Here is a 26,789-nt window from a genome sequence, read left to right as displayed (position 1 = left end):
TATTTTCGCCTTTTGTATCATTTTCTTATCGGTAAATAAAATGTCAAAACGAATCACCAAATAAATTTAATATAAATTGAACAAAATATTCATGACAAATATTTTTAAATTAATAAAACATGCGGCAAATAAATAATAAATACAAACAGTAACACAATTTTGACGTAAAAACAATTTACCAACGAATATCTGATGACATTTAATGATTTCTCTCTCTGAGTGGAGAAATAATTTGAACATTTTCTTTGCCAATTTTCTGCGATTTGCGAATGGCCAAGGGCGACTTGGGCTTGACTTCCGCATCCTTCTTCATTTTGTCGAGTAATGAGGTCTGTTTCGCGATATTCATCGTTAACTCTTCGTTTTCTTGACGAAGAAGGGACAGTTCGACCACCAGCGATTGTTGATCTTGAATCTGAAAGATACAAATGTCAAAATACGTTATGTTAATTTATTAATATTTTAGTCGAGTCGCGTGAAGAAAAACGATTTTAGACAACCTCCCTGAAGGGTTTTAATTACGCGAAAACAATATTTATAAAAATGGAAAAATACTACTTCTAGATTAAATTAATCAAAATGCAAGACGAAAACGCCCATCCTACCTGTTGTAGGAGACAGTGGTTGTCGTTCTCAAGCCGGGTGATCTCGGCGGCCGCTTGGCCCAACAGAAGTCGGGACTGTTCGGCGGCCGCGCTCGCCTGACCGGCGTGTTCGGTGGCCAGCTCGCAGAGCACACGCTTCTTTTCCACCTAATTCATTACTAATATTAATAAAACACCTTTGTACTATTCACCAGTTAAAAAGGTGTTTAGAAAATTTAGCAATAATACATATCTAATACGTGGGTAACACTGAAAATGTTTAGAAGTGGCCAGTTAGAAACATTGCTAATGATCTTTTTTTTTAATTTCATATTTAGAACTCTTTGGTAACCTAATGTAGTCTATTCCATTCATTTGTCATTTAATTTTGTGAATTGGCGGCAAATCTAAAACTCTTGTTACACGTTAAAATGAACCTAACGCGAGAAAATTTTCGGTCAATTATTTATTATGATTTTCGTTGTGGGCTCACTCAACAACAAAGCTATGATAGGCTGTGATTAGCATTTTTAATGAATCCCCATCTCGTGCAACTATTTACATTTTATTTATTTAAGCGTGGACGTAGCAATCTCAATGATGATCCGCGTGAGGGATGTCCTTTAACAGCGACTACTGAAGATAACATCAGTGCTGTGCGACGCATCATAAAGGAAAATAAGAGAGTGACCTATCAGTAGATATGGGAAAGCCTATTTAGGCGTCAGGAAGCTTTGTACCAGATGGATTCCCCATACTTCAACCGACGACCAGAAACACCTTCGCATGGACTGGTTATAAAATTCGAGGTATTCGCTGTACGAGCTCTGAAGGTGCGGTGAAAGCGTACGAAAATTCCATAGAAGAGACCCCTAAGGAAGAATGGGCCCCATACTACAATGTGAGAGGAACGGAGATCACTTCTGAAGTATTGGCAACTTTCTACATGAAGCCTAGGTCACGGCGATATTGTAAAACCTTACCTCTTCACGAAGCAATTTTATTTGCGAACTGGATTCCTTCTTGATCAACTCGACGTCTTCGATCAATTCGCTCTTGATGGAGCCCAACTCACGATAAGCCTCCTTTTCCACGTTCTGCAAACTTTCAATCAAGGTCACGTTGTGTTCCATTATACGATTGTGCTCTTTGGCGAGAGCCGCTTTGGATTTCAATATATTGACCAACGCTTCCTTGTACTCGTTGCACTCCATCACCGCATTGTTTAGAGTGTTTTTATACGATGTCAGTTCCTCTTCCAACACTTCTTTAGAATTCGTCAACGACTGAACTTGATTTTCCAAATGCTCCAATTCACTATCAGACTCCCGTAGACGCATGGTCAGCACCTGGACGATGTCGCGCGTCACGGATAACGACAGTTCAAATTTACTCTTTTCCTTCACGGCTTTGTCTACGTCGACTGTCAGCCTATTAATTTCGTTTTCGAATTCTATCATTTTTAATTTGTTCTCTTCTCTCAGTTGGTCCAATTCTCTGGCTGCTTTTAATTTCTCGTTTTTCATTGTTTCGTTTTCGCCTTTTATTCTGTCGAACTCTTTTTGTAACGCGTTGTATTTCTCTTCAGTCGCACTTAAATTGGCTTTAAGATTTTTAGCTTCGTCGTGCAATTCGTACAGCTCCTTCTGTTGTCGCTCCAGAGATTCTTGAATGTTGCTGCTGCGCTCCTCAAACTGAATTTCACACAATTTTAACTTTTCTCGAGTAGCCTCATCGATTTGTTCCAGTTTAGCCTTCATTTCTTTCTCTTTATCAAATAATTTCTTTGAAAGTTCATAAATTTTCTCATCTTTTTCCTTTGCCAATTCATTTTTTATAGTCTCTATGGCTACATTAAATTTCATTTTTGTGTTTTCCTGATCCGCTTTGCATTTGCTAATTATACTTTGTTTTTCTTCATCTATCTTGGCTTTGAGCGTCTCTAATTCGAGTTTATATTCCCTTCTAATACTCTCATTCGCTTCCAGAGCTAGGGCATGATGGCCCTTAACCATTTCTAATCTTTGTTTAGTCTCCTCTAAACATGATTCTGTATCAGAAAGTTTCTTTTGTAGGTCGGAGCACAAGCTATCTCTTATAGTTATTAATTCCTCAAGGGATGCTAGTTCTATTTGTTTATGATTCACTTCATGGCCTAATAAACTACATTGTTGTTCTAATTCATAAATTTGTTTTTTTAAATCGTCTGTGGAATTACATTTCTCTTCATTTTGCAAAGTACAATCTTTGAAGTTCTTAATTAGTGATTCTATATTAATATCTCCATTAGACACTTGTTTAATTACTTTTTTCAAACTTTCAGTTAAAATTTTAAGTTCTTCAATTTGCTTATTGTATTCTATAATGGTGTAATCTTTGTTTCTGAAAATATAAAAAATAATATGATATATTTCTTTGAACTCTATAGAAAAAAATATTCCAAAATTAATATATATATTTATTATGATTATGCATACCTTATTTCAGCTTCATGGGCCTTTATAAGATCATCACGGAGCATTTGGTTGTTAGGATAACAAGATGCTGTAATTACTTTTTTAGCAGTTGATTTAGGCAAGGCAATTATTTTTTGAGTACTTGTACCTTTGATCACAGACTTTCCAGGTTTTGGCTGAAAATATTAATAATATTGTTAATTATAGTTTTAATAGTATTCATTGTGTGTGGTGTGGTGGTGACTTATATGAACTAATAATTTTCTACTTACAGTCACAAATGATTTAAGGCTCTGTACAGAGCTACATTGTGAGTGAGAGTCTGAATGTTTTTTAGGTGTAGAAAGTGGTGTTACTTTGGGCTTGAGTGTTACAGATTTCTTGATTGCTTTTTCTTCTTTTGGTGGTACCAACTTGTGTTGACTCTTTACAGGAGCTAAACAAAAAAAAAACAGAGATTACACCTACATGCAGATCAACCCAACCTCATGTTAACAAAACTTAGTAACTAGTGTTATTTCTGTAGGACGACACATATCCTTTAACCCAGATAGATAAATAGTTCATACCATTATGTGTAATTTGCCTTTGTTTTAGAATATTTGAAATTATACCTGTAATTGTTTACGTAGATAAAATAATTTAAACGATGTACTTTATATACCGGTAAAAATACAACAACAAGGTTAACAGTCATTTGTTTTCAAAAATATTAAGGAAAGGTAAAAATTATTTAATTTAACAATAAATTTACTTACCAATTGTTTCAAATCTTTTAGCCTTTGAAAACATATTACACGAGTTCGTAATTGTAACTCATGCACACATGTAAATAATGAAGTACAGTTCCAGTTTGGGATTACGCGCGAAACTAAACGTTGAACAAAACTCGCGACCGTTATGCCAGCTGACAGCTGCATTGAAGATTGTATTGAATTATAAAAAACCGTTAAATTACGTTTCATTTTACGTTTCTTATATGCCCAACATAAATATTTATATGTAGCACATTTAATTTTAAATACTAGAACTTATATTTTTTATACATTTTATATAGATATATATGATTTCAATCTATTAATCGAAATCGCCAACGAACTAAGTTTTTTATTACTTGTGACTAATACAATCCTCTAGACTTTCTCTTGATTGATTTATTGACTAATAATAACCTAAAGCAATTGCATAGTACCTATAGGTAAACATGTCGATCATTTACTATTAAGCAATATGTCTATGACTAATATTAAAGTAACAGCCTCACCAGATTTGTAAATTTTACGCGAATCATCTTATTGTGAAATTTTAAATATGCTGAAGTAGCTTTTTTGTGAACGAGAGGAAATACTAAACTAAATTCTTATAATTCTGAGTATGTATCTATTATTAAAGATCTAAAAACCATTTATTCCAACTAATTTGTTCTGTTCCTCCTTAATAATGCTTGCTGAAAGATTACATAAGAGGTAACGAACAAACAAGAATAAATAGAGTAGTAGTAAAAAGAAAATAGAGTATCATGTTATTAGATCATGGCCATTTAGATCTTATACAGATGTAGATATAGATAGAATTTAATCGAATAGGCAAGTAGGTGATCAGCCTTCTGTGCCTGACACACGCCGTCGACTTTTTGGGTCTAAGGCAAGCCGGTTTCCTCACGATGTTTTCCTTCAGCGTTGGAGCTAATGTTAAATGCGCACATAGAAAGAAAATCCATTGGTGCACAGCCGGGGATCGAACCTACAACCTCAGGGATGGGAATCGCAGGCTGAAGCCACTTGGCCAACGCTGAACCCTTAGCTTTAGTGAGGCTTAAATAACTGAGAAAATATTTGATAAAGGAAAGGTCTTTGTACTAATAAAGGAGCTGGAACTTGAGGTCATAAAGCGTTTGTTTTAAAACTATTATCTATAATATATCCCTCAAATAATGTATAATTCCTGAAGTACGGAAAAGATTTCTTTTTGTACACAATATAAAAAGGGATATATTACCGACGTAAAAAATTACCGTTCCTGTATATAAATATAGGACGGTAGTTTATCTTGATTTTCCAAGCTCTTTAAATCTGTCCTTTATCCTATAATTTCCAAAAGTATGACGGCTGTGTGATGAACAGCATGGTTTAAGAAGGGGTCGTTCCACTTAAACAAACTTCTTCTCTTTCGTAACCGAAACATATCAGGAATTAGACAGTAGGCGTCATATATACTGACTTTAATACAGTCAACACAACGCCTTTGATAAAGTCAGTCACACGATTTTGATTCAGAAGCTGTGCGGTTATGGAATTGGAGGAAACTTACTGAAACGGTTTAAGTCATTTAACTTCTGGACCCAGGTTGGTCGTACTCTTAGATTTGTTCTGATTCGAGTATTATACTGGTGAAAGTCACCATTTGTTTTAAATCGTAAATCTTAGTGTCATAATACTTAATTCCTTAAACTTACTCCGTTACTCTTCTTGATATTTGTGAACGACATTAGGAATCATATAAAATACGCTAAAGCTCCCTTCGCTAACGATTTAAAGATTTTAACTGTGTCTGACGCTGATTCTTGTTCAAAGTGATCTTAATGGCATAAATGGTTGGTGCTTATTAAACGGTATGATCCTCAATGCCACCAGTTCTTGACGTAAAACCGCAAAACCGATCCCGCTAGGTGTCGCCATTAAGCGAGCCGATTTTTAGAATATTAATACCCCAGGGTATTTTTTATTTATTTGCCAGATTTTTCCGGTACTGCATTTTGGAGACTCTTAATGTATGTATTAGCAAGGTGCACTTTATATCAAAAATATAAAAGAGGGTAAAAACTAAGTAGTATATAGAATAACTCCTTCAAATATTTTTATTTATTTATTACCACTTCGTTACATTACAATATAAAAAAATAACATAATTAAATCAAAATGAGGGCAACTGGCGGCCTTATCGCTTTCGAGCGATCTCTTCCGGGCAACCACTGTGAGTAAAGAAAGAAAAAATGTATTAAATTACATAAGATAGGCATGAAGTGCAAAAATACATGTTATACACAGTTATTAAAACAAAACTAAACAGAAACAAAAAAAAACTAAACTAAAAAGATGATACATCAAAAATAAAAGATACATAAATCACGATAAATCATTTTTGAGATAGGAAGGAGTAATAATTATTTATTCTCTTAAGTATTTAGTTTCTAAATTAAGGAACTTCCACTGTGGTGTGGCCCTTCATAACGTCATACTTTCTTAGACCGAATATAAATTTTTACGTTAGTTATCTGATGTCATTCGGAAAGTATATAAACGCTCTCTATCTCAGTACTAAAAGTTCAATATTTCTTTTGATTTTCACATTTAAGTTAAATTTTTTAAAAGAAAATGGAAATAGAAAACTAATAGGAAATAGAATATTCCCAAGAGATATCATAATCGGCCTTCATAAACCCAGTAACAGTAATCGTGAGATTTCAAGACTACAGAAGATACCAAGACAAATTGTCGACTACATCGTTAAGAAGTTTGCGGCTGAAGGAACAATTTGCAACAAACCTCGTTCAGGCAGACCAAGAACTACAACTTCCAGCGACTTGCAAAATTGAAAAAAATTGTAGCCAGGTTGCCGAAGCTTTGTGAGGCTGTCATTAAACATAAAGGGGGACACATAGAAGAGTCCAAAATTTAAAAATTATGTTGTAGTTACGTCTAAAAATAATTATGATGTTGTTTCATTCAATCAGACTTTTACAAAATGTATTTTATTAGGTGGCCAAATACTAATCTAATAGATCTATCCACGAATCTAAGCTAATATATCTCTAGACACGTCTAGTTGTAATAGTTTTCTATAAATTTTCAATCAAAGGAGAATTAGAAGAGAAGGTGGCCCTTAATCAATTAATTGAATTTATTAATGTTTATTGTATTTTTTTATATTAGGTTTTGATTTGTTTTCATAAAAAAAATTATATCTGAATTAAGAACAAGATCTGATTATGGGTTAAGAAGCAATCTTTACTTACTTTTAATACTTTTCAAATAGTGCAGAATATAATGTAAGAATTTTTATAGTGACTAGTAATTTTAGATTCAGAAAGTATAATTAGGTAAAGTTGCATATAATGGCACTTTTATGTCATATTTAAATTTATTTTGAAACATAAAGCTCAGTTTTTAAATTAAAGTAATAAAGTACATTTATGTCCTTTTATTAAGTAAAACTTACACTAAAGTACATCAACTTTACATAGATGGAGGGGGAGGTGGTACTGGCATTAAGGGTGGGGGTGGTGGAACTCCCATCATTGGTGCACCAGGTGGGGGCGGTAAACGAATCCCATGATTTTCCCACATCTTGGAAGGAGGTGGAGGCAATCTCAATGGCTCCAATTTAAACGCAAATTGCAAGAAAAACTGCTTTGTATCCTTATTCCAATGAGTCCAAAACTTAGAATCATGCTTCTCAACTTCTCGACTAGGCACCTTGAATGCTATTGTTTCATAAGGCTCTGCCGCAAATAATAAATACTGCCACCTGCGGTCTGGAGGTTCTATTTTTTGTTCATAGGCTGACATAAATCTATGCCTTGGCTGCACACCTTCAGATATTTCTATAAAAATATATGTCAGTTAGGGTAGGTGCATAGTTAAATAATAAAGAAAGATTTAAATAATTAAAAGGCCAAGGATAAATTATGTATCTGTTGAATAGATCCTGTTTTTTAGCACACATAGTTATTCATCTCAGTATGTAACTTAACCAGATTTGGCATAGGAATGTGGAAATTTGTTATTCTTCCTTTAGTTGGAAAAAATATACTAACACTGTCTATATGACTGGCCTAATTCGGTAAACATAATGTAATTTTACATAAAATTTCAAATGGCTTATGGACTAAAATGTACTCATCAAAACAGGAGGTTAACAAATTCACTTAGAGTTATTTACCTGGATAGTCAACTTGAAAAAGTAAACTTTGCTGTCCATTTTCAGGATCCTTTTGCTTAGTTACTCTATAACCAGGACGTCCAATTTTTACAAACTTTTTAGGTTCAATCCTCGGTTTCTCTGGGGCTAATTGTTGCGGAGCTTCTTTGGCTTCTTTTGCAGCTCTTCGAGCTAAATTTGCCTGATGTTTCTTTCCTTGTGTATGAGCCAAGTAGCTTCCCTCATTATTATGAAGAGTTAGGCAAAGTTTACACTCATAGGAACCTGGATTGAAATAACGTTTTTTTAAATTTATAAGTTATTAATAATTGATTAGTCGCAATTTGCAAGGTAATAGGAAGAAGATAACAGTCTCTAGAAGTAACTAGGTTATTTTCAACTCTAGTAAATAGGTTATTTTCATTTTGACAATATAATACAAACCTAAATGATTTTTCATAAAATAAGGATCCTTATTTAAGTCGATGGTTTCCAACGCAAGCTGTCGAAGCCGCTCGCGGCGGTCTCTGTTGCTTTCGGACCATGATGCTACGCCACCGCCTCCTGTTTTTCCTCCAGGCCGATTTTGAAAATCCATTGTTTGTTAGGAATCTCCTACATAGAATTTTTACTATCTAGGTTAACACAATAGTCATTTATTTATATGGGCATATAACATTTATCAAGCACTTCGCGTTAAGGATACCGAATTTAAATTTTGCTTATCGTCGAGATTGACAGTTGACATTTGACAATACATCAGCGTTTGTAAATTGTAATTTGTATAATGCTTGTTACGTAGCCCTATATAATGGAATCTGCATTTCGCAATATATCAAGAATAACACGTCCCTAATGTTACATGGTGTCAGCGGAATTCCTATGTCGCAACTTACACGAGTTACACGAGCCTCACGTTGCATAGTGTCAGCATTTGGTGCCTCTTCGAGCCTTTTTATTTCCATATATTATGCGCATTCAATTTCCTCACATCGGGTTGTTTAGCCGTATTTTAATTATAGTTTAAATTGTAATTTTATTTTTAAATTAAATTAGTTTAAAACATTTGGTTTTTTTTGAAACCTTCGGCTGTGGCCTTCGTAATTGGCGCAGTCGGTAGGATTTGTTCGTAGAGTCAGTGAATCGATCATAGACCGGGCAAATCCAGAAACCTACAAGAGCCTGCAGCCAGAGGGAAATCAAGACATAGATTTATCAAAGAGACCAGATGTGGTGAGTACCTAGTTTTTATCTAGACTTGCCAAATTATCCTATAATTTTTTTTTATTATTCCATACCAAGATTTTCCATCCTAGTGAATCACGGAACCCTAGGTTAGGTATTATACGTAGGAATTTAGATTTTGATTTAGGTAGAGATTTAACAGGAAATATGTCGGAGCTTCTAGTTGACAACATATTTAAAGCCTTACGTTTAGTTCCCGAGTTTGATGGTAACCCGAATGTCCTCACTAGGTTCATTAATTTATGTGATCAATTGGTGGCAAAATTTATAACAGCGGAACCGGGTTATGAATTAAGTAATCTATCACTTATTAATGGCATTCTCAATAAGGTTACTGGGCCCGCCGCGCGGACTCTTAGCTCTAATGGAATTTCTGAGAATTGGATCAGTATACGTAGTTCTTTAATAAATAATTTTGCAGACCACCGTGATGAGACCTCTCTGTATAATGATTTATCTCTCATAAGTCAAGATTCAGGGACACCTCAAGAGTTTTATGAGCGTTGCCAAAATCTTTTTAGTATAATTATGACGTATGTTAACTTGCACGATTCGGTACAGAGTACAGTCGAGGCCAAAAGGGCGCTATATAAAAAGTTGACTTTACAAGCATACTTGCGTGGCCTTCGTGATCCACTTGGGTCTCGAATTCGATGTATGCGACCCGAATCAATAGAACAAGCCCTCGAATTTGTACATGAGGAACAAAATACTTTATACATTCAGCAGCGTAATCAAAGCTGTCCCGATAGAAAATTATATAATAACAGTAGTAATCAACCTAATATGACCAATGCTCAACGTAATTTTAATTTTATACCTAATTTTAATCCAGGCCCCTCTAGATTTTTAAATCCGCAACCTAATAGGCCTATGCCCATGCCTGTGGCTGTTTGGAAGCCTCAATTGCCTTTAAATCGTGGTCCTTCTAGAACACAACAGATGTTTGGTGCTCCTCCACCAAATTACCGTCCACAAAGTAATGTATTTAGAGTGCCTCAACAGAAACCGGTTAATAATGGTCCTCAACCGATGAGTGGCGTTAGTCACTATGTCAGTAAGACCTCTCCACCTAAACCCGTCTTTAGCGGGCATGATTGGTCAAGACATGGGAACCCACCACCTTCAAACTATTTCAAATTTAAGGATGTAAACTTTAATGAGGTCCAAGACCAGTATGACTATGACTATTATTCCTGTAACGACTATTACTATGACCCATATTACCAGGAACATTACTATTCTGAGCCAGTTTATGACATGACAGAGTATCAAGACGTTAACGAATACTCACCTCCTAGTGTTGAAGAGACACAAGAGAGTTCAACTTCAAATCAGGATTTTCAGACAACTCACAAATCAGACAAGCAAAAATAGAAATAAATTTACAAATACAAAGACAACTTCCGTACATACAGATTACAAATCCACCCTTAAAATTATTGGTTGATACAGGGGCGAATCAATCATTCATAAGCCCCGAGGCAGTAGAAAAATTCTATCCCAATACACAGTGTAATTACGACCCTTTTGAGGTTACTAATATTCATGCGACCACTCGAAATAATTATTCCATAACTATACCATGTTTTCGCGAATTTGGTGAAGATTGTGATATAACCTTGTTCATATATAAATTTCACAATTATTTCGATGGCTTAATTGGACTAGATTTGCTGGAAAAATTGGAATCTAGTATTGATTTAAAAAATAAAGTCCTAGTTACACGGAGCTCTACCAACCCCCTGCGAATGTATGATTCACGGAACTGTAATCTTTATGAGGAAATAATACCGGCCAATACATCTAAAATAATTCGAGTTCCAATTAACTTTCATGACGGTGACGCATTTGTGACTGAACAGACAATATCTAATTGCACTATTCATGACTGTCTTACTAATGTACAGAACAACCGAGGTTTTATTGAAGTTACCAACCCGACTAAACATGATGTAGTATTTTCGATGGACCGACCAGTTAGTGCGGAATTATTTAATACTCAGTGCACGCGTACTCAACAACATACCGATCGCACATCCGAAGTACTTTCGCGATTACGTACGGACCATCTGAATCCTGAAGAACGAGCCAACCTAGAGTCACTTTGTTCTCGTTACGCTGACGTGTTCTATCTTGATGGCGAACCATTAACCTTCACCAATAAGATAAAACATAGTATTCGTACTTCAGATGAATTACCTGTTTATACCAAAAGCTACAGATACCCCTTCGTTCACAGACAGGAAGTTCAAGATCAAATCTCGAAAATGCTCGATCAGGGAATTATCCGTCCTTCTCAGTCAGCATGGAGTTCTCCCATATGGGTTGTCCCCAAGAAGGCTGATGCTTCTGGCAAAGTCAAGTGGCGAATTGTCATCGATTTTAGGAAAGTTAATGAAAAGACTATTGATGATAAATATCCTATTCCTAATATAAATGATGTACTAGACAAATTAGGTAACTGTCATTATTTCACCACTTTAGATTTAGCAAGTGGATTTTACCAGGTCGAAATGGACCCTCAGGATATCCATAAGACAGCTTTTAATGTAGAACATGGGCACTTTGAATTTTTAAGAATGCCCATGGGTTTAAAGAATAGCCCTTCAACTTTTCAGAGGGTTATGGACAATGTTCTTAGAGATCTTCAAAATGTAGTGTGTTTAGTGTACCTTGATGATATAATAGTTTTTAGTGTTTCATTGCAGGAACACATGGTAAATTTAGAAAAAGTATTTAAAAGATTAAGAGAATCAAATTTCAAGATACAAATGGACAAGTCCGAATTTTTAAAACTAGAAACTTCATATTTAGGGCATATAATAAGTAAAGATGGTATTAAGCCAAACTCTGATAAGATAAAAGCTATTCAAAAATTTCCTTTGCCTAAAACCGCCACTGAAATAAAACGTTTCCTTGGTTTAGTAGGTTATTATCGAAAATTTATTCCTGATTTTGCTCGTATAACGAAACCAATGACGCAGTGTTTGAAAAAAGGTTCTAAAATAACTTTTAATGATTCTAATTATGTTAATTGCTTTGAAAAATGTAAATTATTATTAATTAATGATCCTATCTTGCAGTATCCTGATTTTAATAAAGATTTTGTTCTTACAACCGATGCATCTAATTTTGCTATTGGCGCCGTACTTTCTCAAGGAACTATAGGTAGTGATAAACCTATAGCATATGCATCAAGAACACTTAATACGAGTGAAATTAATTATAGTACTATTGAAAAGGAACTTTTAGCTATAGTGTGGGCGACTAAATATTTTAGACCATATCTATTCGGTAGAAAATTTAAGATTGTAACAGATCATAGGCCACTTCAGTGGGTAATGAATCTTAAAGAACCAGGTTCTAGATTAACGCGTTGGAGGTTAAAATTAAGCGAATATAACTTTACCACCGAATATAAGCAAGGAAAAATGAATACCAATGCCGATGCTTTATCTCGCGTCGAAATCAATAATGAGGACGTGAGTTCCATCGCTGTAAACACATCTGAAAAACCTCTATCTCAGTCTGATTCTGCCACTGAAACAATTCATACCAGTGATGAGAACCCGATCTTAGAAGTACCTATATCTGACGACCCACTTAATAGATTTAGTCGACAAATTTGTTTCGTTTTAGTAGGTGACATAAAAAAACGACCGACAGTGACAAAACCTTTCGAAACTCATACCAGAACGACTGTACAACTCTCTGAATCTAACTTGACCAATGACGTTATTAACGCAATTAAAGAATATGTTAACCCCAAGGTTAAAACCGGAATTATCATTCATCCTCCTCTCGCCATGTATAAGATTATCCCGATTATACAAGACAATTTTAAAAGTTCAACTATGAATCTTGTTTTAACAAAGACTGAATTAGAAAACGTTAAAGAGTATCTACGACAGCAGGAAATTATAAAAAAATATCACGAGGGTAAAACAAACCACCGCGGTATCACTGAATGTTATCTCTCTTTATCCTCAAGATACTACTGGCCTAAAATGAAAGAAAGCATCGCGAAATATATAAGTGAATGCAGTGTTTGCGGCCAGGCTAAATATGACCGAAATCCGATTAAACAAAGATTTTCAATTGTACCCCCACCTTCAAAGCCTTTCCAAATAGTTCATCTTGATCTTTTTACAGCACAAAACGAAAAATACCTTACAATAGTAGATGCCTTTTCCAAGTATTCGCAAGCATATCACCTGAGAGATAGTACTGCTTTGAGTGTCGTTCAAGCTTTACTTGTATTCTGTACTCATCATGGCGTCCCTTTAACTATTGTCACCGATGGAGGTCCCGAATTTACAAATCAGATCTTCTCAGAATTTTCTCGATTTCACAAAATACAACATCACAAAATATTAGCTCATTCTCCAAAAGATAATGGTATTGTAGAGAGATTTCATTCCACTATCCTCGAGCATCTTAGAATACTGAAGCTCGAGAAGCGAAATGAACCAGCAATTAATCTAATGCCCTATGCAATTTTAGCTTATAATAGCTCGATTCATAGTTTTACTAAATGTAGACCTTTGGACTTGATAACTGGACATTTTGACCCACGTGACCCAATAGATATCGACCTATCAGAGCACTTACTCCAACAATATTCACAAGACCACAAGAAACGTATGAACCAAGTATATGACTTAATAAATGAGTCTTCGTTACATGAACGAACCCAATTGACTGAAAATAGGAATAAAGACCGTGAGCCTGAAAAAGAATATTGTCCTGACGAGCAAGTGTTTATTCGTAATCCTTTAGCATCCCGACAAAAATTAGCTCCTCGTTTTACCCAGGACACTGTTCTTGCTGACCTTCCTATCCATATTTATACAAAGAAAAAACGAAATCCTATTGCAAAGTCACGCCTTAAGCGAAGTCCTAAAGATCCCACCTTGTTACAGGATTCCAATTTTGTTGACCATCCTTCTACATAAGACTCAAGGACAAGATGTGACAATTGAATCTTTGGACAATGGACCCGGACTACTACCATTCAAACTAGGACCCGCTAAGATTATTTCTCACTATCATTCCTTTTTGAATTACATAAATCTAGATAATTTACAATCCCAGATAGAATTAGTTGAAGTTCAAATTGGCAATTTGAGTTCTCAGTTAAATAATAAGACATTATCTATGTTTAATCCTCATGTAGAACATTTAAAAGGTAAACTTATGAAAATACATGATCAGCTTCGTACTTTTCAATTTCATCGCAGTAAAAGAGGACTGATTAATGGCCTTGGATCTGTAATTAAGTCCATATCCGGTAATTTAGACTATACTGATGCAATTAAATATGAAAATGCTATTAATTTGTTACAAAAAAACGATGCAACATTAGAGTCTGAAATCAATACCCGAATAAGTTTAAATAAAGAGTGGATTACGCAAAGTTCCAAAGTTATAGAAGACATTATATTGAATCAAGAATCAATTGATAAATATGTAAAATTAATTTTAGATAAAAATAATCAGTTAGAAGCTGATTTAATTGAGTATGCTCATCTAGCTCAGCATCTCTTTATTCTATCGGATAATATAGAAGATTTATCCGAGGAATTATTTAGCTTAGGAAATACATTATCATTTATACGTGCATCGAGCACTCCTTATTCGTTAATCGATTTAGAAGAGGTTAAGCATATATTAGATAAGTTAAGGGTTTTATATCCAAAAGATGAAATCCTTGATATAGATTTTAGGAATTTTTATGAAATAATTAAGTTAGGATATTTTTATTTAGACAGGCAAATAGTAATAGTAATAAAAGTCCCAATTATCGTGTCCTACACCTATGACCTTTATAAATTAGCCGTTGTCCCGAATAAGAACCATAAAGTCCTTATTCCCACCTCTCCATATTTGGCAATTTCTGGAAAAGACTCTAGGTATATAGAGACAGAATGTCCGAAGTTAAATTCATGGTTTCTCTGCAACTCAAAACCAGATTATAAGAAGGATAAATTCGATTGTATCCAGCAGCTGATCACCCAACAGGAGCTCAACAATTCCTGTCCCTTAACTTCAGTCGTCTTACAAAATGAAGCATTAGAACAACTTGATGATAAGCATTATACAATGAGCTTTCCAACTTTAACGAAAGTTAAATTATTCTGTGGACAAGAACAATATAGGACACTACAAGGCAGCTATGTAGCAGTCATTCCACTTAACTGTTACCTTAAGGCACCAGGATTTACCATTACTAATATGAATAATCGTATAAAAGGTCACATTGTCAAGATATTGGAAATACCGCAATATATTGAATCCAAGAATATTGAACAGCCAACATTAAACCTGGCCTCTACAGACCTCAACAGTTTTCATACTCTTAACACGAAGATGTCTATGCAGCCTCCAGTACATCTAAATCAAGACAAGGATATAAGTCTATATCATACTACTATACCTCTATATGTAGCATTGATAGTATTGATTATTTTAATTGGCATCGTGACATATAGACAAATGGTAATTAAACCTGAAACAAAAGGACATCCTGAAAAAGAACAAGTTCCTGAAAACCCCAGTCAAGTGAAAGTGAATCCCAGACATATTTCATCAGCAACTCTCTCACACAAAGTTCTCGAATAGTTGCTGATTTTAGGAGGGAGGTGTTACGTAGCCCTATATAATGGAATCTGCATTTCGCAATATATCAAGAATAACACGTCCCTAATGTTACATGGTGTCAGCGGAATTCCTATGTCGCAACTTACACGAGTTACACGAGCCTCACGTTGCATAGTGTCAGCATTTGGTGCCTCTTCGAGCCTTTTTATTTCCATATATTATGCGCATTCAATTTCCTCACATCGGGTTGTTTAGCCGTATTTTAATTATAGTTTAAATTGTAATTTTATTTTTAAATTAAATTAGTTTAAAACATTTGGTTTTTTTTGAAACCTTCGGCTGTGGCCTTCGTAATTTGCTAAGGCAAACGAGAGTAAAACAAAAATTCTCCTTCGTGCTTTCTCCATCTAAACTGCACTGGCGAAGTACCTTGTGCCCAGTTGGAATAAATAAAAGCCATAAGCAAGAAAAAAGAAACAAAAATTCAGCTACTCTGCATAAAAATCGAAAAATGCTCGATTTTTAATTAATCGATTGTTTTTGTCAGGCAAGAACATCTGTTCAAGACGTTTGCCGGTATCTGTAACTGTTTAGATCATATTCGGCTACTGGTCTTTGGAATATGGCGCTAGCTTTCATGGAACAATCTCTCTGCTGGAGCAGAAGAAGCCGGTACCAAATGGGGCTTACATGACAACTGTGTCAGTTGAGGATAAGCCCTCATATCTATAATCTAAAGCGTCTACTTTTAATCCTTTTAGAGGCGTAGTAATGTACAAGCTTAATTCGGATGCCTGGCTGTAACTGTGACTAGTTCTCATCGTCGCCACGAATAACTTGTTGTGGGTTTCCCTAATGTAGTCATTGTCGATATCCTCAGCGGCCAATACCTTCGGCTACAATGATCAGGATTGCATTGTAAACATCGATGTATAGAATATCCCTAATAGTTCGAGCTCCAGTTTCTAATAGACCAGATATAATGTCATAGGATGGCAGCTTCGAGAAAAGCGCTTTATGCCATACCGATTGTAGGTGATTAGTACGTGTCGTAATGAAACAGTGATGTGTCCTGACAAGGACAGTTGTAAACGTTATCGTCATAAAACAATAATTTGTTCTGAAAAGAACAGTTAATTGCGTTATCGTAAGACCACGATATCGAACTGTTTTGAGAAGAACACGTTCCTACCCTTCGACGGTTGCGCGCAGAAAAGGACAACTTTTTGCCGCGCCTCGATTTTATCGTCTACGCACCCTTCGCATCTTGGTACCACATGTTACCACTAGTGGCCAGTGTAGGATAATTTTTGTATATAAATCTAATTTTTAATGTTTTTAAAAATTAAACACATTCCACATTCCATCTTCACCTCTTCTCAACGAATTATTAGGAAGTTTTATTTTAACCAAATAAGGACCAATCAACATAAACCAAAACAACCTAAAGTGGTGACCCCGAGAAGAACACCAAGAAAATTGAAGATGACGAACACAGAAAATTCCGGTGCAGAGCGTCAAGTTTCATCACATCCGTCGAGCCAAGAAGTCTCCGGTATCTCACTGTCGCTCCGTGTGCCACCATTCTGGCGCGACCAGCCGCTCCTCTGGTACTTTAGTTTCGAAGCAGCAACCGCCGATCTGAAACGAAGCCAGGCTCAGCTCGCCCAGATGGTCATCGCACAGCTTGAAAAGCAAGACATTCAAAACATCGCTGATCTCATTTGCTCGCTGCCGGAAGCAGATTACTACAACAGACCGTTTAATATTATTATACGAAGAATCGAACAGCGCACAAACGAAGAAGCTACTGTCGCAAGTTGAGCTTGGAGACCAGAAACCCAGCCAGCTGATGAGGCAAATGAAGCAGCTTAATAAGGACAAATTTCCCGAGGGAACCATCAAAATGATGTAGCTCGAGCATCTGCCGCCACACATTCGTTCCGTGCTAGCCGTCAGCGAAGCGTTTAAAATCAAAACGACGCTTGACGACCTGACCTTGCTCGCGGACAAAATGATGGAAGTCCACACGCCGTCGCAACACATCGCTGCCGTCGCAACGCCTTTCACACCTGTAGCATCGCCACCAACTCCAGAACAACCAACCATCGACACCCTCATCGGTGAAATAAGAAGGTTGTCTTTGGAAGTTGCCGAGCTACGAGCACAACCTCGCGACAACTACCGCAACAGTCGTTCTCGCCACCATTCACATTCACAATCACGCTCTCGGAACGCATCAACAAATCGAAACGAAAACCGACGAGAGTCGTAGATGGAAGATCGAAGCCGAAAAAAATCGCCAATGCCGTACTGCTATTACCATCATCGCTACGGTATGGACGCGAAGAAATGCACACTACCATGCCCATATTTCAAGCCCATAAACCAGTCGGAAAACTAAAAGTAACGCTGGCCGCGGCGGGAACCGGCGTTACCGAATCATCACACCGCCTTTTCGTTACCGACAGGGTAACGAAACTTACCTTTTTGGTCGACACAGGAGCCAATATCTCCGTGCTACCAAAGAAAAAAGTCTCACGTGAAAAACCACTGCCATTTCAACTCTACGCCGCCAACAACACGGTCATTCCAACATACGGAGAGAAGTCACTCCAACTTGATCATAACCTCCGAAGACCATACACATGGAAATTCGTCGTAGCAGATGTGTCTAAGGCAATCCTGGGAGCAGATTTCTTGCAGTACCACCACCTCATTGTCGATGTAAAAAACCGAAGATTGATCGACGGGAAAACAAAGCTGGTAACAAACGCTCAACTCAGTACTGCAGACATACCTACAGTTCGTAGTATTGACATTGAGCAATATTACCACAGCATACTAGCAGATTTCCCAGGCACAACCAGAATCACTTCAATGAAGCTTAGTCCCAAACATTCCGTTGAATACTTCATGGAAACAAATGGAGAACATAAACTGTAGATTTATATACAAAAATTATCCTACACTGGCCACTAGTGGTAACATGTGGTACCAAGATGCGAAGGGTGCGTAGACGATAAAATCGAGGCGCGGCAAAAAGTTGTCCTTTTCTGCGCGCAACCGTCGAAGGGTACGAACGTGTTCTTCTCAGAACAGTTCGATATCGTGGTCTTACGATAACGCAATTAACTGTTCTTTTCAGAACAAATTATTGTTTTATGACGATAACGTTTACAACTGTCCTAGTCAGGACACATCACTGTTTCATTACAACACGTACTAATCACCTACACGATCAAAGGCTTTCGCTATGTCCAAACTAACCGATTGCGCCTCCCCTCGGACTCAATTGCCTCAGCCTATCTATGTGTAGGGTATACACATACAAGGTCACCTTAGCTAAACAACCACAAGCCGTACTGATAATCGCTAATAAGCTGGTGACTAGATACCTCAGAAGCTGGCTATTAATAATGGTTTCCTTTATTTTGGAGATGGAAGTTATAGCTTTTTTTTTTTTTTTTTTTTTATAAAATAGGGGGCAAACGGGCAGGAGGCTCACCTGATGTTAAGTGATACCGCCGCCCATGGACACTCTCAATGCCAGAGGGCTCGCGAGTGCGTTGCCGGCCTTTTAAGAATTTGTACGCTCTTTTCTTGAAGGACCCTAAGTCGAATTGGTTCGGAAATACTTCAGTGGGCAGCTGGTTCCACATAGCGGTGGTGCGCGGCAAAAATTGCCTTGAGAAACGCTCAGTCGTGGAACGTCGGACGTCGAGGTGATACGGGTGGAATTTTGTATTTTGCCTCGACGTCCGATGCTGAAACTCAGCTGCAGGTATTAATCCGAACAACTCCTCTGAACACTCTCCATGGTAAATGCGGTAGAAGATGCAGAGTGACCCCACATCTCTACGCAACGCCAAAGGATCGAGCCGCTCGGAGAGGGATTGGTCATCGACGATTCGAACCGCTCTTCGTTGGATACGGTCAAGTGGAAGGAGCTGGTACTGGGGAGCCCCCGCCCAGAGGTGAGAACAGTATTCCATGTGGGGCCGTATTTGCGCTTTATAGAGTTGCAAGCGGTGGCCCGGAGTGAAGTACCGTCTCGCCTTGCTGAGCACACCAAGCTTTTTGGAGGCTAATTTAGCCTTTCCCTCCAAATGACCGCGAAACTGAACGTCGTTCGATATGTCAACGCCAAGTATTCCGATGCTGGCTGTGGCTTCAAGAAGAGTGTTTTCGAAAAGAGGAGTAGCGACAAAGGGTATTTTTTTCGCGGAAAACGCGCAAACTTGTGTCTTCTTGGGGTTAAATTGGACTAGGTTTAGTCTACCCCAGTCCGAGACTCCACGTAAAAGAGTTTCGACTTCAGACACAAGTTTGTTCCGGTACTCATCGACAACTGCCCGAGAAATACCTGCCCGGCCAGTGTAAAGAGTATCCCCAGTGCTGTCGTCCGCATAGCAATGAATGTTGCTAAGTTGCAACATGTCATTGATATGCAGAAGAAACAGGGTCGGGGACAGAACACAGCCTTGTGGGACCCCAGCATTCACGGGTTTAAGGTCGGAACATGCTCCGTCGACGACGACCTTGATGCTCCGATCGGCTAGAAAGCTGGAGATCCAGTCGCATAATTTCTCAGGAAGCCCGTAGGCTGGTAGCTTCGAGAGCAGTGCTTTGTGCCACACCCGATCGAAGGCTTTCGCTATGTCCAAACTAACCGCTAGTGCCTCCCCCTTGGACTCAATTGCCTCTGCCCATCTATGAGTAAGGTATACTAGAAGGTCACCAGCTGAACGACCACGACGAAAGCCGTACTGATAATCGCTAATCAGCTGGTGGCCCTCTAGATAACTCAAGAGCTGGCCATTAATAATGGATTCCATTATTTTGGAGAACAAGGAGGTTATTGCGATTGGGCGATAGTTGGATGGATCAGTGCGATCGCCTTTTTTAGGGATCGGATGTATCGAAGCGGTCTTCCAGCACTTCGGGACAGTGCCGAGCGAGTACAGGTACCGGAAAAGGCGCGTCAGGACCGGAGCCAACTCCCATACCATCCATCCCGCTCGACTTATGAATGTCCAAGGAAGATAGTGCTCTGCGAACAGCACGTTGCTGGAATGTGATTTCCGGCATTGAGTTATCACACCGCGAAATCGCCGGTGGTGATCTCCCCCGGTCATCCAAAGTCGAGTTGGACGCAAAGAGACAGCCCAAGAGGTCGGCCTTCTCCTTCGCAGTGTGGGCGAGCGAGTCATCCTCTCTGTGCAGCGGTGGTATCGATGGCTGACAAAAATTCCCTTGTACAGCTTTGGCGAGAGACCAGAAGGCTCGGGTCCCAGAAGGGAGTTGGGCCAATCTCTCGCCAAATCTGGCGATGTGCTCTGACTTTGCCTTAGCGATTTCCCGTTTGAAAGACCTGGAGGCTGAGTTATATGCTTTTTTATGTTCGCTGGTATTGGCATCACGAGATATCGCCGCCTCCGCCCATGCATTAAAGCATTCTCGCTTTCGACGCGATGCCGCCTTGCAAGAACGCTTAAACCAGGGCTGTGACCTGCCACCGATCGGCACCGCAGAGAATGGAATAAAAAGTTCCATGCCCTGCAGAACCACTTCGGCGACAGAGGCAGCGACGGAATCTGGAGCTTCCGACGAAAAGCACATAGGCCCCCAAGGGTAGGACGCAAAGAAACACCGCATCCCATCCCAATCTGCTGACCGATAGTGCCAAATACGACGGCAACCCGAAAAACGGGGCCGAGGAGGGCGCGTAGTAGGCACAGTACTCCGGACCACACAATGATCCGATGAACCCAATGGCGGGTCAACAGAGACTTGATAGGTCTCCGGATGTGAGGTCAGCAGAAGGTCCAACAAAGAGGGTTTATGACCATCCACATCTGGTATTCGCGTAATCGCAGGGACCATTTGTGACAGGTCGTAAGCTAAAGCAAAGTCGTGAAAGGATCTTCCCGCGTGATCGGTGGTTTCCGAGCCGAGCCAATCGGCATGGTTAAAATCGCCAAGTATCACGATTTCAGCGGTAGAAAACCCTTCAAGCAGGGAATCTGTAACCATTTGGATGTGCTCAATGAGTCGGTCAGTTTCGGTATTTCCGCTATGGGACCTATACAGGCATGCGTAGAATCGCGGATGGTCATCGCAGTCTACGCGCATCCAGAGGCTAGATAGGTCCCTTCCTTCAAGCGACCCGAGGCGACGAGAACAGATATCCTCTTTGACGTACACGCAAACTCCCGCCCGCGGCACAAATGAATGTTCCAATTTGTACCCCGGGTAGGAGAGGTAGGAAGTATCAGCCGGGGAGGATATCTGAGTCTCAGTAAGGAAGAATAAGGCCGGCTTCGCAGTTTCGAGGTGAAAGTGAACCGCGTTAAGATTAGAGTTGAGCCCCCTAACATTGGTAAAGTCCACTGAGAGCGTGGAAGGGGATGCCTTCGGTAAATTCTTCCGTTTGCCCCGAGATCGAAACCTATAGTTTTTTGCGCAGTTTTTGCCCACCCCAGAATACGAAGGGCAGCCTGTGCATCCACCACCGAATACTGATTGTTCCGATGATGGACGCTCAGAGGGGGATTCTCCACAGCGGAAACGTGTGGTACCCCCCTGGGGTAATCTCTGTTTAAACTGCATCTTCATATTCTGGGGGGGGGGAATTGATGGGCTCCGGGAGTCTCACTCACCGCACGAAACGCGAGTACAATAAGATGAACCTATTGCATCACTTCACGCCGGTTTTCTGTGAAAGCTGTTAGGCGATAGTTGAATGGATGAGAGCGGCACGTTTTTTAGGGATCAGATGTATTGAAGCGGTCTCCCAGCACTTCGGAACAGTTCCGACCGAGTTCAGGACCCAACTCAGGAGCCCAAGTACACATCACAAATATTGATTAAGAACGGGAGGGTATTAGATGCAGTCCTTACCGGAAGAGTCAAGTTACAGCAGAATAAATGTGGTAGCGATAGATTCGAAAATTAACTAACCAAAGGGTCTACCATGTGTTAGTAATTAAATCATTGCTAAATCAAGAACTAAAGCGTAGCTCCATTGGCAGTGGAAGTTTCTTAAAGATAATAACGCATGTTTAGAATTTAAACGTCTTAGGTGAATCATTAAGAACAACATTCGTAAAGCTAACATTAACTATTTACATACCATCTCATTAAAATTAGTTATTAAACCTACGCCATTTTGGCAATATATTTATTCTCTTAGAAACTCAAAAGTCAAAGAGTCTGCAATTTTTTATATTATGGTTGTGACGCGACAGAGGTAGTTGCTAGTCACTTTAAGTCAGTATTTCGGGCAGATTTGTGAAGCGTATACAGCGTAGGGGGTATTGTGATTAAAAAATGTACTGAGAAAAGATTCGAGGATAGCAGGAGGTTTACCGTCAATTTTGTAAATAGCTTAATTGTATTTTATTTTAGTTTTATGTTATTTATAGTTAGAATTTAGCCATGGATAGGCTGTAAATAAATTAATCACAATTGGGGGGAAGTCATCAGGCTCGCTCGACTTATGAATGTCTAAGGTACTTATACTCAAAATAACTTTATTCATAAAGGTAAACAAGTACACTTATGAACGTCAGAAAAGAAGTGAAATTAATTATTCACATTTACTCCCGCATTTACTTCGCAAGTCTAGTAAATAGTGTTTTGCGGACAGCACGTTGCCAGAATATGATTTCCGGCATCAAAGAATGAAGAATTCCATGACTTTCAAAACCACTTCAGCAACAGAGTCAGCGACGGAATCAGGAGCATCCAACAAATAGCCCATATGGATCTGTTGGATGCCCAAGGGTAGCACTCAATCTGCTGACCTATGGTGCCAAATATAAGGCGTCAGCTCGCAAAGCGTGGCCGTAGAGGGTGCGTAGTAGGCACAGTACTCTGAACAACGCAATAATACGTCAAAACCCAGAGAAGGACGTCGGAGACTTGCTAGTTCTCTGGATGTGACAAGGTCCAACAAAGATGGTTTGTGACAATCCACATCTGGTATTCGCGTAATATTTATAGGTATTTTGAGAAAACCATTATTCAAGCCATACATATATTCATCAAGCCATAGGCCTAACCAAGCCTAGGCAGTCATGAAAATACCTATCCATGTGATCGGCGGTATCAGAGCCGAGCCTATCGGCATGGTGGGCGTTAAAGTAGCCAAATATCACGATTGCGGTGTACGGGACTTTTTGGAACAGGGAATCTGTAGCCATTTGGATGTGCTCAATGAGTCCAGTCAAGTTCGGCATTTTACGCTATCCGAGCTGAATTATGTTCGGTAATGGTTGTTGTATATTGGAGATGTTTAAATGAAACTCTTTGTTTGAAGCTAGGTAACAACTGGCTTTAAAGTTATAAATTTAAACATAAATTTATATCTAACATAAAGTGGGGTTGCGACGCTAACAAAAACTAACACGTGACACTTCAATACAAGTGAAGTTGACCTTTTTAGACATTATCGGAAACAAGAATATTGAATTACAATTTATGAGAATTCATGTTTTGCATGGGCAGATGTTTTTGGTGCCATGTGTGCGACGATGGCTTACATGTTACGGTTTACGCTTCTAATTATTTACTAAAATGTATATATGTAACTCAACTAATGTAAGGTTACATAACTCCTGTGAGTAGTCTTTTATTTTAGAGGTACTTAAATTTGCCCTCTTACGCCACTATAAATTGACAACTTAACTAACGTACTTAATAACCAAGCGGGCGCCGCGTCTGCGAAGATAAAGAAGTAGAAGTACTAGACTATAACATTATTTAGAAAGTGAGTATATAGCAAGCAATGGTTAAACATTAATGTAAAAGAAGGTACATATAAATAAATCATATACGAATGATATGCATTCGTTTGCTATTGATATTTGATTGTGGTTTCTATGCAAAACACTCAAAGTCAATTGACATGTCAGTAATGTTGTCAAAAATGAGTGGTATTGAAAATAAAACGTCTGTCACACTCTTTTACTTGTCAAAAGTAGCGGAAGGTAGTGTTTACGAGTATCTAATCTAAATTTATTTCGATAATCATTTAAAAACAATAAATTAAAAGACATTTAAATTGGTTTTCAGTATTAAATATTTCTTAAATTCCATATATTTTTAAGGGTGGTGTCTTGTGTAAATATCTGGAGATAACCTCTAAACTTTCGTGTTTTGCAGTTGGTGGTTCAAGATGTTGATGCCAAAACAAAACCGTGTCTCTATTTACGAGTACCTCTTTAAAGAGGGTGTTATGGTGGCCAAAAAAGACTACCATGCCCCCAAACACCCGGATCTAGAAAAGATTCCAAACCTCCAAGTTATCAAAGCTATGCAATCCTTGAAATCAAGAGGTTATGTTAAGGAACAGTTTGCATGGAGACATTTTTACTGGTAAGTGTGCAAAATGTTTAATTCGTAATACGTAAGTGCATATAATAGCCATATTATTCATTATATACACTTACGTATTTATGAATTGTCATGTTCAATTTTCCTATACATCAGGTGTAATCTTAGCTTAAAGCTCAGCCGTTGTTTCAGTTCCTGCTTGTATTAATAATTATAATATATAACTGGTATTCCAGTATTTATTACTTTTGAAAAAGTTTTGTTCGAATTAATTTAATTTTTATTTCTTTATGTCTTAAGGTAATTTTGCTAAAACTTTGATAAATAATAAATTAAACTAAGGTAGAGAGAAGAGTAAGATTAAAAAATGACCCTTAGTTAATATTATGTGACAAGGATATTATTGTAACATTTTATTTTAGTTTGCAAATAATAATTTCTGGAATGATAAGTTAACATATTGATTTTCAGGTACTTAACCAATGAAGGTATTGAGTACCTTAGGATTTTCCTTCATCTGCCACCTGAAATTGTGCCCGCTACCCTGAAGAGATCAGTAAGAACTGAGACAGTCAGACGTGGCGCTGTGGGCCGTCCTGATGCTCCTGCCAAATCTGCAGAGGACAGATCAGCATACCGTCGTGCACCAACCACACCTGGTGCACCTCATGATAAGAAAGCTGATGTTGGACCTGGCACAGCAGATCTTGAATTTGTAAGTTGCTTCATATTTCGTATGTAGTTAGCAGTTATAAGAGAATTGGAATAATATTCAGAAACAAGACAGTGTTGACTAGGGCCCTGTATATATATCAAAATAAAATTAATTTTTGACATATGGGAGACAGACTTAGCACTAAGTCTTGTTTCAGAATCTTAACCCTTAAATAATACCACTAAAATGGGCCCATCATTACAATGATTGTAGTATCCCTATTTAAATATTTTAAGTTTACTTTAAATAAACTATGTTTAAATAATTATTTAGGCTGTATTTGTATGAAAACACAAAAATGCCTGAAACAAATATTGTCCTTCATAACTTGTATTATACAAGTAATTAATAAGTTTTCCTGTATTGTTTCAGAGAGGAGGATATGGACGCGGTAGGCCTACACCCTAAATTAAGTTTAATAAATATATAACATAACATTTAGTTTTTTTTATTGTTACCTAGTATTGTGTTACTGTTACCCTGAGCAGTGTTGGCCAAGTGGCTTCAGCGTGCGAGTCGTAGGTTCGACTCCAGCTGTGCACCAATGGACTCTGTTTCTTTGTCTGTATTTAAAACGCGCTCGAATGGTGAGGAAACCGGCTCGCGTTAGACCCGTAAAGTCGACGGTGTGCGTCAGGCACAGAAGGCCTATCATCTACTTGCTCTTTAGATTAACAAATGATCATGAAACATAAACAGAAATCTGAGGCCCAGACCTAAAATGGTTGTAGCGCCATTGATTTATTTATTGTTACCTAGCAGTTCATTGCAATATATCTAGCCATAGATGGTTATTATATGAAAAAATCTTTGGGAAATTGTAGGCATTCCAGTTTTGTGTAGAATATGTTGGTAGTGCTCTATAGTACCTAACACAAGTATTAACATATTTCTGCTGTCACAATTTGGAAAAATAATGAAATTAAA

General features: G+C 38.1%; 3 protein-coding genes across 3 annotated transcripts; 1 reads left to right on the top strand and 2 right to left on the bottom strand.

Moving 5' to 3' along the window:
* Positions 1-128: 128 nt before the first annotated feature.
* On the bottom strand, positions 129-3,943 carry LOC123715656 (putative leucine-rich repeat-containing protein DDB_G0290503). Its single transcript, XM_045670867.1, has 6 exons — positions 3,799-3,943; positions 3,313-3,476; positions 3,062-3,216; positions 1,568-2,966; positions 606-752; positions 129-415 (listed from the first exon to the last, which is right to left on the bottom strand). Exons 1-6 carry the CDS (start codon positions 3,830-3,832, stop codon positions 200-202), a joined length of 2,115 nt encoding a protein of 704 aa, XP_045526823.1. The 5' UTR covers positions 3,833-3,943; the 3' UTR covers positions 129-199.
* Positions 3,944-7,225: 3,282 nt separating this feature from the next.
* LOC123715167 (splicing factor 3A subunit 2) lies at positions 7,226-8,698 on the bottom strand. Its single transcript, XM_045670037.1, has 3 exons — positions 8,405-8,698; positions 7,982-8,245; positions 7,226-7,643 (listed from the first exon to the last, which is right to left on the bottom strand). The coding sequence occupies exons 1-3, from the start codon at positions 8,556-8,558 to the stop codon at positions 7,276-7,278; spliced, it is 786 nt and encodes a 261-aa protein (XP_045525993.1). The 5' UTR covers positions 8,559-8,698; the 3' UTR covers positions 7,226-7,275.
* Positions 8,699-24,726: 16,028 nt separating this feature from the next.
* On the top strand, positions 24,727-26,299 carry LOC123715115 (40S ribosomal protein S10). Its single transcript, XM_045669945.1, has 4 exons — positions 24,727-24,801; positions 24,977-25,189; positions 25,619-25,862; positions 26,235-26,299. Exons 2-4 carry the CDS (start codon positions 24,990-24,992, stop codon positions 26,268-26,270), a joined length of 480 nt encoding a protein of 159 aa, XP_045525901.1. The 5' UTR covers positions 24,727-24,801; positions 24,977-24,989; the 3' UTR covers positions 26,271-26,299.
* The last annotated feature ends 490 nt before the right edge of the window (positions 26,300-26,789 follow it).

The sequence above is a fragment of the Pieris brassicae genome, chromosome 10 (genome assembly GCF_905147105.1).
Source record: "Pieris brassicae chromosome 10, ilPieBrab1.1, whole genome shotgun sequence".
NCBI lineage: Eukaryota > Metazoa > Arthropoda > Insecta > Lepidoptera > Pieridae > Pieris > Pieris brassicae.
The sequence above is the reverse complement of the archived record's forward strand: the minus strand, read 5'-3'. Positions and strand labels throughout refer to the sequence as shown.

Excerpts from the sequence above, each read along its gene's own strand:
- LOC123715115 (XM_045669945.1), top strand. The coding sequence starts at position 24,990 with ATGTTGATGCCAAAACAAAACCGTGTCTCTATTTACGAGTACCTCTTT. Across the intron at positions 25,190-25,618 it reads GCATGGAGACATTTTTACTG|GTACTTAACCAATGAAGGTA; the intron begins GTAAGTGTGCAA and ends ATTGATTTTCAG. Across the intron at positions 25,863-26,234 it reads GCACAGCAGATCTTGAATTT|AGAGGAGGATATGGACGCGG; the intron begins GTAAGTTGCTTC and ends GTATTGTTTCAG.
- LOC123715656 (XM_045670867.1), bottom strand. The coding sequence starts at position 3,832 with ATGTTTTCAAAGGCTAAAAGATTTGAAACAATTG. Across the intron at positions 3,217-3,312 it reads GCCTTAAATCATTTGTGACT|CCAAAACCTGGAAAGTCTGT; the intron begins GTAAGTAGAAAA and ends TAATATTTTCAG. Across the intron at positions 416-605 it reads ACCACTGTCTCCTACAACAG|ATTCAAGATCAACAATCGCT; the intron begins GTAGGATGGGCG and ends TGTATCTTTCAG.
- LOC123715167 (XM_045670037.1), bottom strand. The coding sequence starts at position 8,558 with ATGGATTTTCAAAATCGGCCTGGAGGAAAAACAGGAGGCGGTGGCGTA. Across the intron at positions 8,246-8,404 it reads TTTTATGAAAAATCATTTAG|GTTCCTATGAGTGTAAACTT; the intron begins GTTTGTATTATA and ends ATTTCAATCCAG. Across the intron at positions 7,644-7,981 it reads TTTTCAAGTTGACTATCCAG|AAATATCTGAAGGTGTGCAG; the intron begins GTAAATAACTCT and ends ATATTTTTATAG.